General features: G+C 40.4%; 1 protein-coding gene across 1 annotated transcript in view; it reads left to right on the forward strand.

Moving 5' to 3' along the window:
* Positions 1–727: 727 nt before the first annotated feature.
* Positions 728–21,317, forward strand: part of DKK3 (dickkopf WNT signaling pathway inhibitor 3) — a 30,760-nt gene continuing 10,170 nt past the window's right edge. The window contains 6 exon segments of the mRNA XM_054200445.1: positions 728–850; positions 852–931; positions 933–1,029; positions 1,031–1,318; positions 3,291–3,428; positions 3,935–4,015. Of these exon segments, the coding sequence (XP_054056420.1) occupies positions 728–850; positions 852–931; positions 933–1,029; positions 1,031–1,318; positions 3,291–3,428; positions 3,935–4,015 (807 nt within the window).

Below are 21,317 nucleotides of genomic sequence, written 5' to 3' on the forward strand. Positions count from 1 at the left end.
CGTATTCCTGCAATGTGATGGAACATAGTTAGACTATTAATTCATTCCAGGTAATTCCTAACATTGTTTATTACTTAAATTGTGTAGTCCAAGAGGTTTACATTTAAAAAATCAAACTATTGTACCACTAAACTAAGATTTATGGTGTGTCCAGAATGAAACCTTCTGTGGCACTGAACAGAAGTACGATGTGCTGTGGCTGGGAGAATGAGGGACACAGGGCCTTCCCATCTCCACTGCATTTCTGGTAGCAGTCAGAGCTGACTGAAGCTGCCTCAGGTTGCCAATAACACTGGATTTTATGTTGGTGATTATTGTAAAAAAGCACTTGCAGGAAATTTTCAGAACTTAAACAGTTTCTGCAAAAATACTTTACTCACTATTACCTCTCACCCAGGATCCAAAATAAAATGAGATGTATAGGTCAGTTCCCTCTTGGCAAAACGTTGCCCCAGAGCCGCGAGCCGACTGCAGCAAAACCAGCCCATGAAATTCCAGGGGTGCAGCATGAAGAGGAAAAATAATGTGGAAATTGGGGAAGATGCACACAGATACAAGATGATGATGATGTTGCCTGAAATTTTTTAGAAAAAAGTTTGAAAGAAAACATTCAGGGAGCGTGGGGTGCTGGCGAGCCAGATGCAGGACGCGTCTCCACTCAGACCTAGCTGATCCTCGGAGCTGAGAGCATCTTTTGAAAGCTGAAGGCTGGAAAGCAAAATACACAATGGAGATGTCTGACAGCTCCCACCATCCTCTTCGCATTAAACCTGTTAAAAAAAAAAATCAACAGAAGGGTCTAAACGCGAAACTTCTCTTGCTCCTTCCCCTCAGCATCCCTCCTCCCACCTCCCCAGCCTCTCTCCCCTCAGTCCTTCCCGCTCCCGCAGGGGCGAGGCTTTCTGCCCGGGGACCCGGGCCCTGCCTTGCCTCTCTCCAGCGGGGGGCTGCGGGGGCCGGGCCGGCGCTGTGAGGCCGGCGGGGGGCTGCGTGGGCTGGGCCAGCCCAAGTGGGCCGGCGGGAGGCTGCGGGGGCCGGGCCGGCGCTGCGGAGCCGCCCGCTGCCGCCCCACCTCCGCGCCTCCCGCCCGCACCCGTTGAGGGGCAGCGGCGGGAACGGCAGCAGCGGGATGCGGCGGGGAGCGGGAGCAGGGCGGCGGCGGCGATGGCTGCTGCTGGCGGCCCTGCTGGGGTGTCTGTGGGGCGCCGCGGCGGGGGGCGGCGGCCGGCGGAGGGCGGCCAGCCTGGGCGAGATGCTGCGGGAGGTGGAGGCGCTCATGGAGGACACGCAGCACAAGCTGCGCAACGCGGTGCAGGAGGTGAGGGGGCGGCGGACGTGAGGGGGGGGGACCCGGCGGGGCGGGAGGCCCCTTCTCCCCTCACAGTCCCCGGGCCGCACCTGCGGGCAGCGCCGTTGTCCATTTCTGTCAGCCGCCGCCCCTCCGCGTCCGCTCAGCGGCGCCGGGCCGATGCCTTCGACAAAGAAAGCCGGGGCCGGTCCTGCCCGCGTCCCCCCCGGTGAGGAGCCGTTGCCCCGGGCAGGGGAAAGCGGAAAAATCCCTTCGGCTCGGTGTCCGCCGCTGCCGCCCTCCTCAGGCGGGGAGGCAGGAAGGTGAGTGGGGTCCTGACGCTGGCCTCTCCTCTGCCTCGGGCGCTATTTCTGCTCGCCGTCCGGCTTTCCCGCCCCGCTTCTCTCATCTCCCCGGGGCACCTCGGCTGGTGTGAGTCCCCGCGGCTCGGGGTTCGCCGTCTGTCCGTCCGTTTGTGTGGCGGCGCCGGGGGCCGCCTTGGGGAGCCACCCTCTTGCAGCAATGCAGACAGGTAGTGAGGGAAAAACGCAGGTAAATGGTCTGTCCGAATCCTAAAGTGAGAAAATAACATTGCGTGGCAAGGGGAGGAGTGAAGGGAAGATTCATTTCATTGTCTTAGTACCGCAGGATCTAAGACACAAGAGGTTTCACCAAACCAAGATTCACAGGTGTAAGACAGTCCTGAAAACACGTGTGGAGAAGCGGCCCATTTTTGATATAATTCCGGGTCTTGATCTCAAATTCCGTGCCTGGAATCTCACAAGACCTGTTTCAAAGCCAGGAACCAAGTCCAGACCCCGAGCCATTGTCTCGTGTCCCTGTCAAAGACCTTGTTCTTCCATTCCTCTTCATGTTAAGAATCTTCCTTCCAAGTTCTCTTTTCCTCTCATTCAAAAATACATAGTCCAAAAAAACCCTTTTACTAACAACCCACTGGGGAAACAGACCTTTGTTTATTATAATGACGTAATTTCTGAACTTTTGCTGTCATCTGGATAGTTGCTGAAATCCACCTCCATCATCCACTTCATTTAGACTGCAAACCCATTGAGACAAACCATTTTTTTAAGTATTCTTTACAATGCCGAAAATATGCTCAGTTATAAACAAGGATGCAGTCAAAATTTCTGCCTGTTTTACTCTTCCTATAGTCAGTTCTGGATTGAGGAGTTGTCTGTATATAGCACAAAATGTGGATTGTCTGAGCTGCGTCTTAGCAGATAAGTGCTTTACACTTAAAAAGGTTTGCAGCTGTTGTTTAAAATAAACAGACACACCAGCAAGAGAAATTTTGTCTTGGGGAAAAAAATCTGTTGTTCAGCCTGGATGAACTTGTGGCCTCCTAGCTCTGTTACAGCAGTTGCAAAAAAAACAAGTGACACAACTTATTCAGAGTTTGTGTTGTTTACAAGAGTCATGCCCTTTTGCTGAGCTTACTCTGTTTTCTGATGCAGGGAGCACTCCTCTTCTGTGTTGAGTCTTCAAACAAAGACCTGAAAAAGAGAATGAAATTCTGGATGTGGTGCACCCTGGTCTATAGGACTGCTGCTGTTAACATCAAGGGGCTTTGGCTGTCTCTCTCTGTCCTGCCAAAATATTTTCTATTCTTTGTCAGATGGGAAGGTCTGTCTTAAGTGTTCAGTGGTTTTCTGGGGAAAATAGAAAGCTGGGCTCTTTACCAGCATCAGCCTGTGTGGATGCCAAATTGCCACTAGTCTTCACACACTTTTTCCTCACAGGGAGTGACTTTGGCTTAAACAGTCCGGAGCTCAAGGGTTTAGCTCTCCACTGGTTTTCTAGTCCATTAAAAGAGCTGCTGTGGTCACTGAAACAGCTGAGTAAGCGTTCCCATACAGGGGAATCTGTACTAACAGCATCACGTAATTAAACAGGGTATTACTGAGGGCTGCGCAAGAAGCGTCACTTGTTCGCCTTTGTGTAATTGTTGCTAATTTTCAGTTGGTTTATTTAAATTTGGCAGATGGAGGCTGAAGAGGAAGGGGCAAAAAAACTGTCAGAAGTAAACTTTGAAAACTTACCTCCCAACTACCATAATGAGTCCAACACAGAAACCAGAATTGGTAACAAAACTGTTCAGACTCATCAAGAAATTGACAAGGTATGAGAAAACATGTATAGCAAGCTACTGGTTCTTACACAACCTTTGCTTCAAAAATAAAACCCATTTTGCATATTTTGTGGAGAAATAAGATAATTTGGAGCATAAACTTTCCTGGTGATAATTACTTTGGGGTTTTATTCTGTTTTATATGTTTGCCTAATCACTGTGTATGGGCACATGTCATAAAAGGTTAATGTGAAATAATAATTGATTTTGAAAAAAGTGCCTGCTAAAAATAGAACACAGGTACAGCTATTGCATGCGTCATAAAGGAATGACCATCTCCTGTTCAGTTAGCTTCATTACAGTGACATTTTAAACAGATAAGGAGGTAGCCTTGTCATCTACTTTTACCCCTCAGATTAGGATTTTATACGAACGGCAGCAAAATGAGAAAAAAAGGAGGGGGTGGGAGTGGGTTAATTATTGCAGAATGTAGGACTGAGACTAACAAAAGACTAATAAAAAATATAGTTTGACATTTTGTTCTTTTGCTGTATCAGGTTACAGATAACAAAACTGGATCAACAGTTTTTTCTGAGACAGTTATTACTTCTATAAAAGATGGAGAAAAAAGAAATCATGTAAGTGAACGCATTTTTTCCTTTTGAATATTAAACAAATATTTTGGGTTCATCACTCAGAAGAAGGTGATAAAGTTCACCTAGCGAAATTTCTGAATGCTTTAAAACACATGAAACAATTAGAGGTAAGCAGTCAAAAATGTTGTTTGTTTTTTAATTAATATGCTTCTATTAATTAACATTATTAATATTAATAATCTCTGCTATAATATTATATTTCAAATTATTCTATTCTATTATGAATTGAAAGCAGAATTTCAATTTTGTGGTTACCTGAGGTGCTTGATCTAAATATTCAATTTGTCTGTCAAATGTAAATATTGTACTGAAATAGCAAAGATAGTTACACAACCTTTTCCAGTGAGTATGAATAAACCCTTGGTATAATGGTGCTTAATGTGTGTCCTCTCTGTGCTTTTGGGTTTCACAAAAAATTGCTTTATAGACTTCCAACACTAGAAAATAAACCCCAAATTGTGTATCGTGAGGATTCTGTGGAACAATATATGGCTCTATTTGCTTTTCAGATTAACCTAGGAATGGACAGCTGGTTGGGGAGGGGGCGAGGGGCAGGACAATAAATCCCCCTCCCTTTGGAAAATATGGTTGTTTAAGGATTCTCAAAAAAGTTTAAAAGTTCAAGAATATTCTTTACCTGAGTCTTGCAAACACAAGTACCTTTGCTAAACATCAGTAGTCCCATGAGAAATTCAGCATGTACCACTACTTAGAACAACTGTTAGGTTTTCTTCGGTTGTAGTCTTACCAAAATGCACTTTTTTGATGCTCTTACCAAGACAGGACTTGCCAGTGTTTCCTCTGCTGACTAACAGTTTGTGGTTTAATTTAGTTTAATATGCCCTGGCTTTTTTTAGAGTAATTTTCTTCCAGTTCTTTCACAGAAGAAGCTCTTTCATAAAACTTTAAAAAAAGAAAAAATCATGGTGGTCACTCGTATTTTTAATGGACATAAAACCTGGAATTAGTGCATCTTTTCTGCTATCATCCTCTAAGTTTTCCCTCTTTCAGCTCATATTTTTATACTGCTATATAGTTTGAGAATGGCAAGTAGCAAAATAAAGTTGCTCGTGTATGATACAAATCTTTTTTTTTTACTATTTTGCAAAGCTTATAGATTAAGTGGTAAGTCAAGGTACAAAATAAATTGCAACTATTCTAAGCTACAGATTGATTTTACACAAAGTGTTAACATATTCCACAATGCATTTTAATACTGTGATATGTATAATGAAGGCAATCCAAATGTTTTTTTCCAAGCAAATATGGTCCTGATCTTCAAACCCAGTGTACAAAGGCAAACCTTTCAACCTTCTTAGCACTGGGACACAACACTGGTGTTGTTTCATAATGTATTTGGCTTGCTTATGGTGTCTAATCAGTTGTAAAAAATATTTCTAGGTTAGCTTTCTCCAATGCTCATACAAAGTTCCTTATAAGCTTCATATATCAAGTGACATTATTTGCATTTTCCTTATGGGAAGGTTGCCTCCCTTACCAAGCCAGTGCTGCATCCAGAACCAATACTGTTACTAGCCTTCCTGCTGAAGAATTTGAGGGCTGAATACAAATTTTTGACAAACTTCATGGTGGCAGTCTTTATTCAGTTATGAAGTAAGCACAATCAGAACTGATCATGTTAACTCCTAATCATTTAAGTCCTAGGGCACTTTGTCAACATCCTTACTGCAGCAGCAGCTGAAACAAAACTACGTTTGTTAATGTTTATTTCCCCTCTCACACTCATTTTGAACTTTCAGCATGCACATGGTACAAACACCTTATTTAGAGGTTGCCAAGTTAGAGAAAAAGCTAAATGGGAAAAGCAACCAACAAACGTAATTGGTTGTTATTTAAGGAGAGCAGGCAAACACACATATATTAATTTGACTAAGAGATGCCTAACAGAAGTAAATCTGAAAATAATTGAAAACTTTAAATATTAAGAAGGAATACAAATTACTTAGGGTACTACAAGGGTGAAGAATTATTGTAGGAGTAATGGTGTAAGATTGAGAATTGGAAAATTTGAGTTACAGCAAGAAAAATATGCTGCCAAGGTGAAATGTGCTAAGTAGAAAAAAAAATTGTCCAAATTAAAAAGCACTATTGCTTAGATCTGTGAACTTAAAAGAAAAGTATTGGTAAAATGAGTTGCGGAAAACTTTGCACTGCCCCTTAGGTCATTTTTATATACATAAATTTTCATAGTTGAAGTGTCATGTGATGTTGTGGAATGTCCCAATCACTTTCCAGGCCGCAGGCTTCCCAGACCACTGGGTGATGGAAAAGTAATTCTGCTTCTTCACTGCTTATTTTAAATGTTAGCAACAAAATAATAGATGTATAGGTCTTGTGTTCTCCAGGCAATCAAAAATGAAAACCTTTTGAAATCTATTTGGAGATTATCTCAGTGGACCTCTAAATACAGCCTAGTATATGCTGTTCTGTAATACACATCCTTAATACCCATCAGTGATTCATCCTGCTGAGTAGTGTAATGCAACAGGAGGTTTGTATAATTGTAGCTGTAAGTATTGACAGTCATTTGAAAAGGGCGATACTGACTGTTCTGGGGATGGAGAATTTGGTAGCAGAGGCTGTGGGGAGCCAGCCTCTCTTGTAGCCTTCAGATTGGTGCCTCTTTGGAACAGCACTTTTGTTCTTATTTTCAATCTGCCAAGTAAAAGAAATAGGCACAAGCTATCACACAAGCTCAACTTATATGCTTGTAGGGAAACTGAATACTGAAAGCTAAACCTGTTTCATAGGTTTGGTTTATAGGCTTACCTTATAAAAGTTAAGGATTCCCACAGCTCCTGCTCTTTAGGTACAAAATTGTGTGGCAAATACCAGAATTCATCAAACACCTCAGCAAACCACCTGCTCTGAAATGTAAACTAACTAAATGTAAAATAACTGGAACCCTACAACCCTCAGTTCATATTTATTCTCTGAGCTGAGTTAAAAGCCACTGAAATCACTGGAAGTTTTTCCAGTGACATTTCTGGGCTTTGAGACGTGATGCAAAAGCCTCACAGGTGGGCAAAGATGTGTCTTGCAATGGGTCCGTGTTGTAATAGTAAATCCACATGCTGGCTGGAATGAAATTTGGCAATGGAGAAGCAGCTTCATGGAAAATGGGTTGTGTCTGCTTTTTAAATCACAGTCCCTGTGCCACCCCTATGTCCTCCTGCAAAAAGGTATAAATACACACATATGTAGTGCATATAAATACACATAAGTACATACACATACATATAGTGCCGATACACTATTGCAGAAACATAAGGCATGATCTTCCCCACACACACGCTTTGCCCTCTCAGACAGTATTTCTTCTTGGCTTTGTATCACGAAAGTATTCTCTTTAGACTCACTTGACAGTATTTTGATGGCCAGAAGACTATCAGTATTATAAGTCTCCAGAAGAGGAACTGGGCTGCTTGCCATTTCTGGCAATGCAGTCCAGTTCTTCAGAGGTGCTGCATTATTTGGAGGCGCCATTTACATTCCCAGACTAACATTCACTTTCTCAGATGTCAGTGAGGACTGACAGTCACCAGCATAGACGTCAGGCTTTGATCCAACAGTCTTGTATCTTTAAAGAGGGCAAATACAGGCAAGAGGTAGCTGGATGTGCATGTTTTTATGTCTGTGCAGGGTTTTACTTCCTCTTGCTCCTGTGTTTAAGGTTCAAATATTCTATAATTTGCTTCTCCAGGAAACATTAGTTAGCTTGCGAATTAATAGAGTAATTCCAGTAGTAAACTAAAGTATAGAACACAGATAAAGTAAGAGCACTCTTTATTATCGTATGAAAATCAAAATGTTTTCTGGCTTGTTGACTAGTTCTATTTCAATTGTGATATATTAGCCTAATGAATGAAAAGCAAGTGTGAAAAATAAAAGGAAAAAAAATTGGTACGGGTAAGATCTGCTGCACAAAGGTTAGATAAATTTCTTCGCAGTTGAGTTCAGAGTAGCATTTTATATGTTCTCATCTAATTCAAAGCTAGTGTACCTAATATTTTTTTTTCTTGTCTGTATGAATTTGATAAATAAAAATAGCAACAGCTTCTCTTTAGCAAATTGGTGGGGTTTTTTTCCAAACTTTAATAGAAGTACATCTGGTTGCTTTGATTTCTGTTTCTTGAAAAAGATTTTTAAAGATGCTATTGTGTAGGGAGGGTGTATCAGGGAACTGGAAGAGTGTCATGCATTTCTCATTTGGCTTTGGCACTATAAAAAACATTCCTTTCTTTTGCTTGTCCTTGATGGTAGAGGCTCTTGAAGGCATGACTGTGCCTTCTAATTAGTTACACAGTGCAGGTCAAAGTTTCTTTGTGGGTGAGAAAGGAGAGGTGCCTTCAGTGTGATTCTGTGCAAGGTGCTTGCTCTTTCTCTGCAAAGGTGGGTGTGTGCCTGTATGCACACATGTGTTTGGCACCCACCTTCTGCAAATAGAACAGCTGGTTAGTAAGTAATTTCAAACACTCTCAGGTCTTTAGGAGAGAGGCCCAATGATACCAGGCCTTTATTTCGATGGTTAGAGGCTGCAGTTTGCGTCCCTGCAGCTCTGGGCAGGGAGGACTGTATCACTGTGGAACTGCTTTTACGAGCTGATTTGGCAGGTTCTGGAAGTGACCGTCAGTCAGGTCACTAGTTTATCTGTAGAGATAGAATGGATAGCATCCCCATTATAATGGCCTTATTTAAAGCATTTTTCAGTCTTTATCTTTAGTCTCATAGTAAAAAGAGAATAGTAAAAGAATTAAACATTAATCTCTGGGGTTCTGTTTCCCCCTTTTCTAAAGAAAAATCTGTTTTAAGTGGCTAAGCTGTAGCACTTCATAACCAAGCTTCCACTTCCCTGCAGATATCCAGAACTGCTAAAGTAACTGTTTGATTTGAGCAACTTTTATATGATTTCACTAAGAATGTTCTCAGCCGCATACACTGGAGTTGCTCTCTTTGCTCTTTTATACTGCTCCAGGGAGAGGAGTTCCTGCCAGTGCTGAAGAGAAAAGGAGATTTGAAAATTGAGAGGGAAGCATCAATGGAATGGAAATTGCAATTTTTCCATTAGCAGCACTCCAGGAGAGCAACCGATGGCTGAAATTTGAACATGCAGCATCTTGGTGTTGACTTCTACTCCCTTTGGCATGCTAGTGTCTCAGGGAAGACACTTGTTTTGGACATTGCAGTCCTACATTTTGTTCTAATTTTTTTGTTTCATTTTTCATAGATCTTTTAGTCCCTGGTGACTTGCACTCAACAACCTTAAACTATCAATAGACACACTAAGTGCATTCCTGGGTTGAAATCCTAGTCTCTGTCTAGCCAAAAACCCCATAATATCTAAATCTGGTGGGCTTCGTATACTTAATTTAATTCATTAGCACTCTTAGTTTGCTTTTCTGTTAACAGTCCTCCCTGCTCTGTTGATGTAACTTGTTACATGAATCATGTCTTGATTAGTACAGTTCTTTTCGAAACACCACACCCTTTAGGTAGTTCTTATCGTAGGAGTAGATAAGGCAAACTGTACTTCCTAGCCAGTGCTCCAGGAGAGAAGTAAGAGATCTGAACGAACTGTGTCACTGTTTTTAAAGTTTATATGCTATGTGGTAACTTGAATAGATTATTACAGTTATAATATAGGCTAGAACTTTCTGAAAAAAAAAAAAAAGCATGAATAGCTTACAATGGCAATCAGTTAAAAAAAGTGAACCATATTTGCACCAGCCCTTTGTAAACTGAATACCTGCATGCTATTGCACTCTCTTTTGCACGTTCAGTTAATACTTGTTAAGTAGTACATCTCAAGTGTTTGCGAGTCATAGCTTACATTTTAAAACAAAGCACGTCTTGTAGGCTAGGTTCCAAATCCACCTGAAGTCCTTCAGGAAAACTAATAGGATTTATTTTTTTTTTTATCTTAACACGTATGAAAAACTATTGCTTTCACTAGCAAATCTACCCTTAGTTCTTTCTCTTGTACAGCCTCTCCAAGGCAGTGTGATGTGTGTTTTGCCCTTCTGATATTTTAAGTTTGTTAACCTGTCTGATGGTAGCAACCTGCCCATAGTCTACACTTACTCCACTGGAAAAGGTAACAAAGTAGCCATACAAACTGAAGCTAGACCTTGAGCTTTTTGAGCCCAGTTAGTGAAAGAAGCAGTCTGATAGTGATCCTGAGAGACATCAATACCTGTGTCTTGTTTTGAAAGAAGCAAATCCATCCCCTGTCTTGTTTTAGAGATCCAGGGCACAGACATTCTGAACGTTTTACTGAAACCCCCTTTTTTTTTCCTTTTCAATTTCAGCCTTGGCAGTGTAGAATATGAAGCTGAGGGGAAGGTACAAATAGCTCATGAGGACAAGTACCTTGTGTTTGTTAGAGTACAAAATGATGTGGATAAGGATGCAAAGGGAAAGAGGATGTAGTCAAAGATGAGAAAAACTTTGCAATTAGTACTTTGATTTGGTCTTATTAATGGGGAATACTTTTAGGTTATGAATCTTGTTGTAGAGCAAGGGACATACCTTTCTTATATGAAAAGTGTGATGGAGTGTGCACGTATCTGTGTACACATATAATGTATTCATATCTGACTTCATAAGCAGCAAATGCTTCTTAGTGATGCAAAAGCTATTTAGAGATTTAAGTTAGCTCATGGGTGATGGGATGGAGTTATTATCAGTCATAGTGTATGTCTAAGACAAAGTTTTTACTGGTCATCTGATATTCACTGGACTACAGCCAAAAAAATCTGAGTGCTAGCCTCAGTGGATGAAAAGACCTGACATAAGGAGTTTGAAAAATATGTCGCCTCTGATCGTACATGAAGAAACTTCTGCAAGGAAGAAGGTGGGAAATCTCTGTAATTGCCAGCTGAGGTGTGTGTCATACAGCTCAGTGTCCACATCTTTATTTACTGAACTTAGTCCATTCTGAGTTGGCTTGTTTTCTCAGAGAGCATGCTGTGTAGAAAGTTACAGATCCACACAGAGAATCAAGAACGGGTAGTGTGTATGAACATAAGATGCTTTTGTAATACTATAGTGCTGCAATGGCCATGGTGCGGAGAAAAGTGAGACTGCAGTTTCCATGGACTCAGATGTCATGCCTTGTGACTTTGAACAAACAAGTAGGTGTAAACACTTATCAGAGTAAAGAGAAGCAAGCTGCCTTTTGCTGAGAGGTGAGGCAAACCAGGCAGGTGTTTCAGCTGAAAACACAACAACCGAAGGTCAGAGAATACAGATCATTATCACATTTTTGTCTTAAATGGTGGCTTGGATTTCCAGGCAAAGAACTGATGCAACAGCAAAAGGGTTGCTCTTAAGGTATCAAAGCCTGCTCTCATTTGTACCAGTGGGAGTCTGAAGTAATTCAGGTAAATTTAATAAATTTGCTTTGCTAGTAACGAAAAAAAATTAAAAAAATTTAAGAGACTGACTAGGATTTCTTTCATGTTTCCTATTGGTCTACCTTAGTCTAATGTGGTTTTTTATCTGTCAAGTTAGGCAAACAAAACTGTGTAGTCCCAATTGATATTCTGAGAGTAACATTCTTCATTACTAATTCAGGTCTATGCCTGTGTTTAGAATGATTTTAAAATTTGCCAGATCCTTATGTGCTATAATGTATTTTTATTCCAGTTAAACTCCAAAGAAAAAGAATATTTTTATGCAAAATTATGTTGGCTGAGGAACTGCCTCACCATTTTTATCTATCTATCTGGATTGTTACTCTTTGAGTAGTTAAATATTGAAGGGTGAAAGATTTTCTTAGAATAAACTTCTACTAACCAAAAGTAAGCTATTTCTGTAACGCAGTTACAGTGCCTAGAATTGATTCTATGTTCTAGGTGATTGTGTTAGTAAAAGCACAACAGTAAACCAGTAAGTTTATCTCCAGAAGGCTACAAAACAGACTTTCTCTCAGAGAGTCAGTGCCCACCCACTGCTTCATCAATATCCATCTGAGAGCCATGCATCACTTCTAAAGCTTACAGCATTCCTGTTAGTTGTGGAAATAAATTCTGAAGCTTTTCATCTGTGGGGAGGTATGCATCATGTTCAGTTACCTGCTTCTTGCTTGTTTGCATATTGGTTGATACAACTCTTCTGCAAACAAGCCATGGTAAGGGAGTAATGTAAATCAAAGAGCAGTTGTTTACCTTTTCCCTGGTTTTAGTTCAGTCTTCTCACACATAACATGCTGAATTTAGGGAACCAAGGCTGTCCAAATGTCTTTTACAGAATGCCTTTACTTTCTGCCTCTACTAAATCTACCTATTTATCCTAAGAGAAATTAAATATTTTTTTTTATCTTCTCTGTAAGGTAACAGATACAGTCAGGAGAGTGAATTTTGTGTGTGGGCTGGTAATAATTCTGTGGTCTACTGATATCTGTTAAGAGATCATAGTATGGACTCTCTTCAGAGAGAGAAAGTTCATCTGTAATGTTTTCTCTGGTCAGACCCATGTAGCAAAATTAATCACATGATAGGAAAAGCTTTAAGGCAAAAGAGAAATTTTTTCCGCTGGTTTTGATTACATGGTTTAATCCATTGGCTCCGGCAGATACTTATTTGAGAGTTTAGCTGAAACCATGTTGTCTGAGTAAGCAGTAAGCTTTAGCTATGGTACTGGATGCAAAGCATAAATGTTTTGTGGTTTTATTTTCTATTTACATCTGTTACAATCTTAGAATGATTGAGGTACAAAGGGTACAGATGAATGGACTAAATGTGCAGCTGGTTTACATCTGTATTGTCATATGTAAAGTGGCAGAATGATACCAATTCACCATGTCTGGGAGGCTGGCCCAGTAACACGTAGTTCCATATATGAGGAGCCTAAGCGTTCTCTAACTTTTTCCTGATTCATCAAAATCACTAGAATGACACTGTTTTTATAGCAGTGAGTAAGCAGAGATCTGTGATTGCTTGGCCTTCTGTGCAGTTGTTTATGGTCAGAAAGACATGTGAGATGCTACTAATTCAGCTTGATGGTGTTTTGTATTACTGTTTACTAAGGTAAACCATGGAAGTTGAAGGAAAGTGGTGAATTGAATTCTGTTTCTGTTTAGTTCTGTTTCATCAAAGATTTGGCAAATGTGAGGGAAAAAAGCACTGTAGAATGGTGGCTTTAAATGTATTCCCTTGAGAAATTAATTTCTATGTCAGCTGAGTCTTACTTTGTCCTTCCTTCCATCTGATTCAAAAACAGCATTTTGCCATCTTTTGCGGCGTGTCTGCCTGACATTTTGAGGGACTGAGTCACTTTGATAGCTAGCACTGAGGAATACCGCACCAGTGAATGCATTAGCTATCAAATCATGGTTGTTCACCAGTGTAGCTTATAGAGAGAACCTCCCTCCAACTTTTCCACCTGTCCTGGTTCTTACCTTAACAACAAGTCCACTTCTCCCTTCCAAATAGTAATATGTCATAATACAGCATAATTGGTAAATATAAATACAGGGTGGGGTGGGAGTTTTGGATTTGTTTACTTGTTTTTCTGTCTGGAAATGACTTAGAGCCTGTTCTGTGAATTTACATCACATGAGGAATCCCTCAAACTTGTTCCCTTAGAAAGTCCACTCATCCCGTGGGGAGGAAGAAGCATCTTACGGCATGTAGAGAGGCTGTCATCATGGTGTCAGGCAAAGGGGAACCTTAGTGGTCTGTGTCCAAGATAATTCCTAGGTATCAGCAAGGGAGTGTTTTGGTTCCCTAGTAGGTGTTTGTTGTAAACTTCATACATGGTAAAAATCTGTAATACATTCACATTCTTATATCCTTTTTGGAAGGACATAAAGAGAATGCTGAAGACCCTTTTTCATTTCTTTTTCATTGGAGTTTGTTTAGGAAATGCAATGAATATTCCTGAATAGTCATTAGCTCATGTTGTTGATATCCTCTGGACACATGATTTTAGACCAAGAATTAAGTTAAGGGGGAAAAAAAGGCTCTACTGTAATCCCAACAAATGTCCCAAAGAGGAGGTCTGGAAGAAGCCTCAAAAAGTCAACATCTACCACCCAGATGCCTACTCCATCCTTTGGCAGACGCTCATCTTGTGGTCTCAAAATCCTTAAGTGCTGGAGATTGTTTATTCTGATGCTTTTCTGTGCTCACATCAAAGTCTCTATTGCTGTAATTTAAACCCCTTGTTCTTGCATCTCCAGCTCACAGAAAATAAATTATTTCCTTTGCTCTGCAGTAACAACAGTCTCCCACTCTGTTAACTCTGCTATAGGCAAAATCCGTTACAGATGAATTCTTACCCATGTGTTTCTGTTCTACTGTTATCATCTTTGGCTGACACCTTAAATACAATAAATAAGTCTGTTGAAACTGCAAGCTACCAAAAAAGTGTATCATATAAGACCAAAGAACATAAGATTCAGGGTTTGAAATAAATTCCGTGAGGGACTGGGCACAAGTTGGCATCTTACTCTCAGTGTGCTACTCTTAATTTAGTGATTAAGATTAGCAAGCAGCTATTAAGTACAGAAATCTTGTTTTCAACTGCTTTTCTTTTTGCACAGCTGTTTCACATCCTTGCTGTGTACAGCTACTCGGGGTTGTTTTGCTTTGATAAATTTTCAAAATTTACATAGTTAGGTAGTGAATCATGGAAACCTTGTAGTTGCCAGTTGTAGAAAGAAGTGATGCCTGTGTTAAAATTCAGCCCCTGGGCACACCATTACATGGAAGTTGTATCTTTATATGATTACTGTCTACTTAGAAATAATTTAGAGCTTTGTAGCACAGTTTTACAGTGTTTCCATAACTGTTACTGTATCTCTAGACATTTCGAATAAAACCCAAGCTGGTTTAGACCACAAGGTTTTAGACATGTCTTCTGGTTATCAAAGGTCAAAGAACAGTTGTTCTCTAATTAATAGATCCACAGGAAGAGGCATTTCTCTACTAAGACAATTAATTGCAAAATAATTAGGAAAACTTTGTTTATAAACATGCATCGGTATTTTGACCTCATTTGATAATGTCATACTATGTGAAAAAGCTTTTCTTAACAAGGAGCAATCAAACATGGAGAACATGGCTATTGGTTTTGGTCCTAGGTTCTCTAACTTCACAATATTCCTTCTCTGTCTAATTATGGATATAGAAGATTATATAGAGTCTCTGTGTATTTAAAAAAAACCATGGATGGACTGTATAGCATGGCACGAGGTTTCCAGAAGGCCTAAGGGAAGATTTTGTTGTCAGAATTTCTGCTATCCTGCTCTACCTATGGTATACCCGACAAACAGGAGGAAAGCAGAGAAATTTCATGTTATAACCTGTCCTGCCTGCTCTGGGGCAAATGTGTGGGATAAGATGAGACTTCTGCTATTGCAGACAGTCTCTGCCTATATATATGTGTGTGTATACATATAGTAGCCTATATATATATATGGCTGTATACATATGTATATATGTGTGTATATATACATATACACAGACCTTTGCTCTTTTCTTAGTTGGATAGCTCTTAGTTTCCAGACTAAGTTAATTACCAGTCAGATTGTAATTTGTAGGGGGTTTCTAACAACTTTGAACAGTTCTTCTAGTGTGCATCCTCTGATACCATTGCAAAATAGATTGAAATAAGTACATTGCACTGTTTCCTACTCAGCAGCATTTGCAGAGGCTGTAGTCTTGCCAGGATCAGATTATTATATTGCTTACTGAGAAAAAGAGGGGGTGAGGGAAGAAAATAAAGTGATTGCTTCTGCAGAGTGACCTGCCGTGATTATGCCTATTACACAACGTACAGAGATTTTGACCATGTGTGAACAGAACATGATTTGATAGAGCATCTAGGCATCATTTTTCTCATTATCCTGAGGCCTTTGTCAGGAATCTTTCATTTTTTGCTTAGTTTCCTCTTTCATTGAAGTCTCAGTTCCTTGAAGCTGTGGATAATATGTCATTTTATTTATTTATTTATTGACCTGGAACATTAACTGCATAAGGGTCTGATCAGTGACAGGGTTGCTGTATTTGTGGTGAGAATAGCCAGATACAAGGGGGTGGACTTCTTACACCAGCTTTGGTGGCAGGCAGTTTATTGGGTGCCTACAGCTTGTCTCAATTAATTCTGTAGGCTTTTTGACAGCATCTTAAGGCTAACGTAGCTATGTTGCTTTTGGTACCTAAAGCCAAGCTCAAGTGCCTTCGGGCTGTCTTCAGTTATGTCATGTAGACATACTTCCATTCATTCATATTGCATCATGTGGAGAGCCAGAAAGGAAGTTTTTCCAGTTAAAGTGTTTCTGTTTTGTTGACAGGGGAAAAGGAAACGAGTGAGATACTAGTTATATGGAGAAGTTCAAGACAAAACTAAGGGAATCATTTGTGTTTTCTTAGTTTTGAGCTCAGAAGTCACATTCCTCATTGAACAGCCACACAAATAGCTGACTTTCCCACATAGCACTGGGATGTGACTAATACCATAGTTTGCAACTCACATGTCTGCTCTTTTTAGTATGTCTTTTTTTAACAGTAGTCCTTATTTTTATGAGTGCTGTGTACTTGGCAGGACAACAGTAAGATGTTTGCTCTGCTGGAAAGTATTACAGAGGTTTTGCGGTATTTCAAGGCAAATTAATTCATATCTCATTAAAGACAAATGCATTATGTGCCCTGTCTAGACAACAAAGAGATTAGGAACTGGAATGCTACTGCAATTCAAACTATGGTAGTAGTTTCCATAAAACAATATTTCATTTTATGTAATTGTGCCATTTTTCTAATACATGCAGTAAATGTAGGTTATAAAACAGTTTTTATGGGGTTTTTTCCTTACTACTCATAAGTTTTTGCCATCTGCTGCAGTAATGGAGACCGGCCCTATGTGAAAAAACTTGTAGAAATTAAAACCTAGAAGGGGATATGTAAACACAGAAGTAAACATTAACTCTTAGAAGTGCTAATTGCTAAGAAATGTCTGTTTCAGAACGAACAAGTGGTTTTGCAGGAGCACTTCAGCTATGGCTGAAATTATCATTGACTCACAGATAGAGTTGGGTGAGCTCTGGAACTGTTTGGGAAGGATCTGAGCTACCATTTATGGAGGTTAACACTGAGTTTTACTGGAGTTACAGGTTTTTGAAAAGGAAATTTCTTTATATCAGGAGCTTTTAAGAAACATGTAAACAGCCTTTTTGTTCAGAGAAGCTTTTGAAGCATAGTTAGCTGTCCCAGTAGACTGTGAAAGCAGCCCCCATGCATTTCCAAAGTTGTTACTAAAAATCATTTTCTAATTGTTGCACCAACTGTTTTTGTAGCATTGCTCGCTATGTTGTGTACCAGCTGGCAAAACTTCCTTACCTCTCTGAAATGGGTGAATTTTGCCTGCATACTTGATGGCTTGTGAACTTGAAATCCATAGAGGGTTAGGAATGAACACTTTGGAATGGCTGTTTTGGCTTACAACAGCACAGACAGTGCCAAGGCAAAAAAAAAAAGCCTGCCTCTCCTTCAGCCGTTAGGCAGTTTCAAAAGGTTTGTAGTCAAATCTTGCAGACAAACTGCAACTGGATCAGAGTAAGCCAGTGAACTGGGCCATATTGCTTAGACAAGGAGGGGAAAAGTGGTTCTCCTATTTGAATCCCAGTTACTGTTCTCATGTCAGAGCAGTAAGTGACCCTGGCAGACAAGCGCTGCTGCGTTTCTCCACTACAGCTGCCCCTTACCCACGGGGGCATTGCTGTTCCATATACCCTCTCCCCGCCTCCCTCAGTGTGCAGTGTGTGGCTTTGATAGATGTATTAATCACCATTGAAAAGTTGTCTATAAAGTCATCAACAACACCTTCCCCCAGTTTCTTGGGTTCTAAGCTAAAGTGTAAAGAGCCCAAAAGGAAAGGAAAGCTCGTTCCAGACAGTCATTTGCCAGTCCCAGACAAATATTGGCTGAAAATATGAATAGCGGAAAGTTTTGTTTAAAGTTATCTTTGAAGAAGAACTTTTTTAGAATGTGGGAGGTAGGGTGAGTGTGAGTTGTGAGAGGGAACAGACAAATCAAATGTCAATTTTGAATTTAAAATTAATGATTCCATTTTGAAAGTCAGAGAGTATCAGAATAGAATTGAGCATATTTTGTAGCCTACGCTTAGGGTGTTAATTAAGAATTAAGGGAAAAAAGAGCAAAGCAAAATGAGCATGACTGTAGTTCATAATATATGACTAGTGAAACAGAGTATTAAAAATATTGCCATAGTGAGATACAGAAACCAGATGAAGGCTGCAAATTAAAGTGGGTTTCTATATGAAAGTAGGTTAACTCTGGCCTTGTAGTTCTGCTTTCATAACTTCAACTGAGAAATGCTTTGCTTCTCCCTCTTTATCCTTAGTGTGTTATATGGGCAGAGGATAATGTGGTCCACACCATGGTTGGCTACGCTTCACCAGTCAAGTACAGTCTGCCAAAATAGCCCATAGCGCCTTCTAGGTCAAAGGCTTGCTGTTGGCTGGCGTGTGAAGATTGTCATACCACACTGAAAGAAGAGGTTTTTTTCTTCTGTGCCTTTCCATGTCTATGTAAACATTCAGCCCGAAGGAAAGTACTCTTGTCAAAACCTGCTACCCCAGTTCTGACCTGTGCACTTCTGCTCCATCTTGCATTCAGGCATCTGTTTCAGTTTTCTGGTAGTTGTGGTCCTACCATACTTCACTATCAGTAACATCAGTCAATTTTTTATTCTCAAGTGTGGAGACTAACCATTCTTTAGGAAAACAAATGATGACTTGGCATAATCTGCCAAAGACAAGAAAATTGAAGTTTCTTTCCACGGCAGTCTTATAATATGGGAAACATTTTCTAGGAGTTTCAGTATTTTGTTGGTTTTTTTCCCCCCCTGTTGGTTTTGGAACAGATCCTAACCCCCAAATTGCTTTCAGGTGTTGCAGGATATTCACTGCAGAGTACAATAAGAGCCCACAGGATGCCAAGTATATACTTACAGGTACACAGCATGCTCTTCTCCCTCCTGGCTTCTGTTGTTTACGGGTCCTAGTATACCCATGAATAAATAGGCAATCCTGCTTTCACTCTGCACCAGTCTTTAGCACTTCTTGAGAGCGTATTCCTTTGCTGCTACGTTAAATTAACTGGTATAACATCGTAACAGATTTCAGAGAGATGTACACCCTTACAAGTGTAGCTAATTCTGTCTTTAAGCTATCTGCTCAACTTGTGTGCTCTGCTGCATATGAGAGGCCAGCACCCCCTCTCCTCAGTTTACACAGTTACTCCTGCAAAGACAAAATATTCTGAGAAATAACTTAGTTTGCAGAACTCCAGAAAAAAATGGATTGTTCAGAATCTGTTGCAGCAGATGTTTAGGTTTGGTCCTTGTCCAGCAACTGTTGTGTCTCAAGGTAGCCTGATTAGAAAAGGTCTGTAGCCTGATTAAATAAATTATTAAAAAAAAAAAAAAAGAGAAAAAATATAAACGGTTACACATCTGCATCTGTAAGCATTACTGAGTTCTGCATTGACTACGGATTGTAATATCTGAGTGAAGGAAGTTGGTTTGGAGCGTGGCACAAAATTTCACAGAGAGCATATGAAAGCAAGCTTTTTCCATGCCAGGAAAGAAAACAGTGAAGGGACTTTTTCCCCAGCTGAAAACCCTCATAAAACTGGAAGTCTGAACTGGTGGGACACAACTCAATAAGAGGGGAAAAAAGATGTTTTTTTGGCAGGGCACTCATTTGTGCAGGAGAAAGCAGTGACTGGAGAATTGCAATTTTGGTGTTAGGTGGCTTTAGAGCTAAAGAGAGAGAGTTATTCCATGAGCTTAAAAACTATTATGGCAAGATTTCTCCTCTGAGGAGAGGTACAATTGGAAAAACTGACTACGCTGAGACCTGGCTGGTTGCCTGAAAGTGGATGGAAGAGGAATGAAACAGTATAGTTTATTCTGGGTATGGTTTATACAGAGGGATTCATAAAAGAAGCTGACAAAGCTACAGACAGAAAATTGGCCAGAAAGAGCATGGCTGATGAAGCGAAATGCCTAACGGAACCACAAAACCTCAAACATACTACATAACATTTAGATTTTGACCCACCTGATTATGTAGCAACACAAAAGCAAACAAGCAGAACACACACTGTACTGGAATAATGAAACTGCAAAAATATTATGATAATTTCTAGCAGCCTAGAGTCGGTGAAACTAATGTCTTAGTATAGCTGAAATGACTGCTTCTTAATTATAAACATATAACCTGAGTATCACGTCATGGAGTTGAAAAGAATCAGGCCCTAGACTTTGTTTGGCTTCTGCTCTATGTTCTGGGGAATCGAACTGTTTGAAAACATCTCAGGTGGCCAAAATGGGTAACTCAGATGAAGCATTGCGCTTCGCACAGAGCAGCCTTGTCTCACACAGGGCAAGAAGCTTCTGTAAGATTTAATCTGGAGAAGATCTGAAGACAGTGTAGCTGTTTCACAGTGTAATCTTTTCCTCTTTCAGGGATTACAGTAATTTAAGAGCTTCACTTACAATTCTTGCTGACCTAATGTTTAGCCCAGCTGAAACACAAAACTCAACTGGGATAGGGTGGAAGAAGTCAGCAGTTTGGAGAGAAGTTATCTAAAAAAGTAAAAATAGAAACTTAAAAGCTTTGCGGAAACTTTAAATAAAAGGTGCACAGATGACAGCTGATCTGCTCCAGCAAGTGAGATTAATACCTGCCAAAGAGCAATCATGTGGTTTCTTCAGAAAATTCAGGGATTTTTGTATAATTCCTTTTTCTCTTTCCTCTCCTCTCCTCCCCTCCCCCTCCGCCTCCCCCTCCCCGCTCCTAGCAAAAAGATAGCATCAACCTTATGATGGTACATACCTATCTATGGTGGAACACAAGTGACTCAGAATGGTGCTATGGTTTATTCTTCTGTTGGCTAGATTGTGTCCAGCCTGGAGAAAACACATTTTAGAGAACAGAGCTAATCACACAATTTTTAAGAGGTAACCATTAGATGGGAACAGAAAACACCCCCTCCCTGTGAACCAGACACATCAGGGGTACACAAACGTATCCACTTACTCTCTGTATTATGCTCACTGCCATACCTGGGAAGAATTTCCGACTTGTTTGTATGTTCACCCTGTGCAGCATGAGAGGAAGGTGAGCCATCTCTACCACAGTGCTTGTGGGACCTCTGGGTGAAGAGACTTCAGTCTGAGTCTGTGCTTCAGATGGGAAACCAGGTGTCCCTCTCACATGAGCATTTTTGTTAAG

Source organism: Rissa tridactyla, chromosome 4 (assembly GCF_028500815.1).
Source record: "Rissa tridactyla isolate bRisTri1 chromosome 4, bRisTri1.patW.cur.20221130, whole genome shotgun sequence".
Lineage (NCBI taxonomy): Eukaryota > Metazoa > Chordata > Aves > Charadriiformes > Laridae > Rissa > Rissa tridactyla.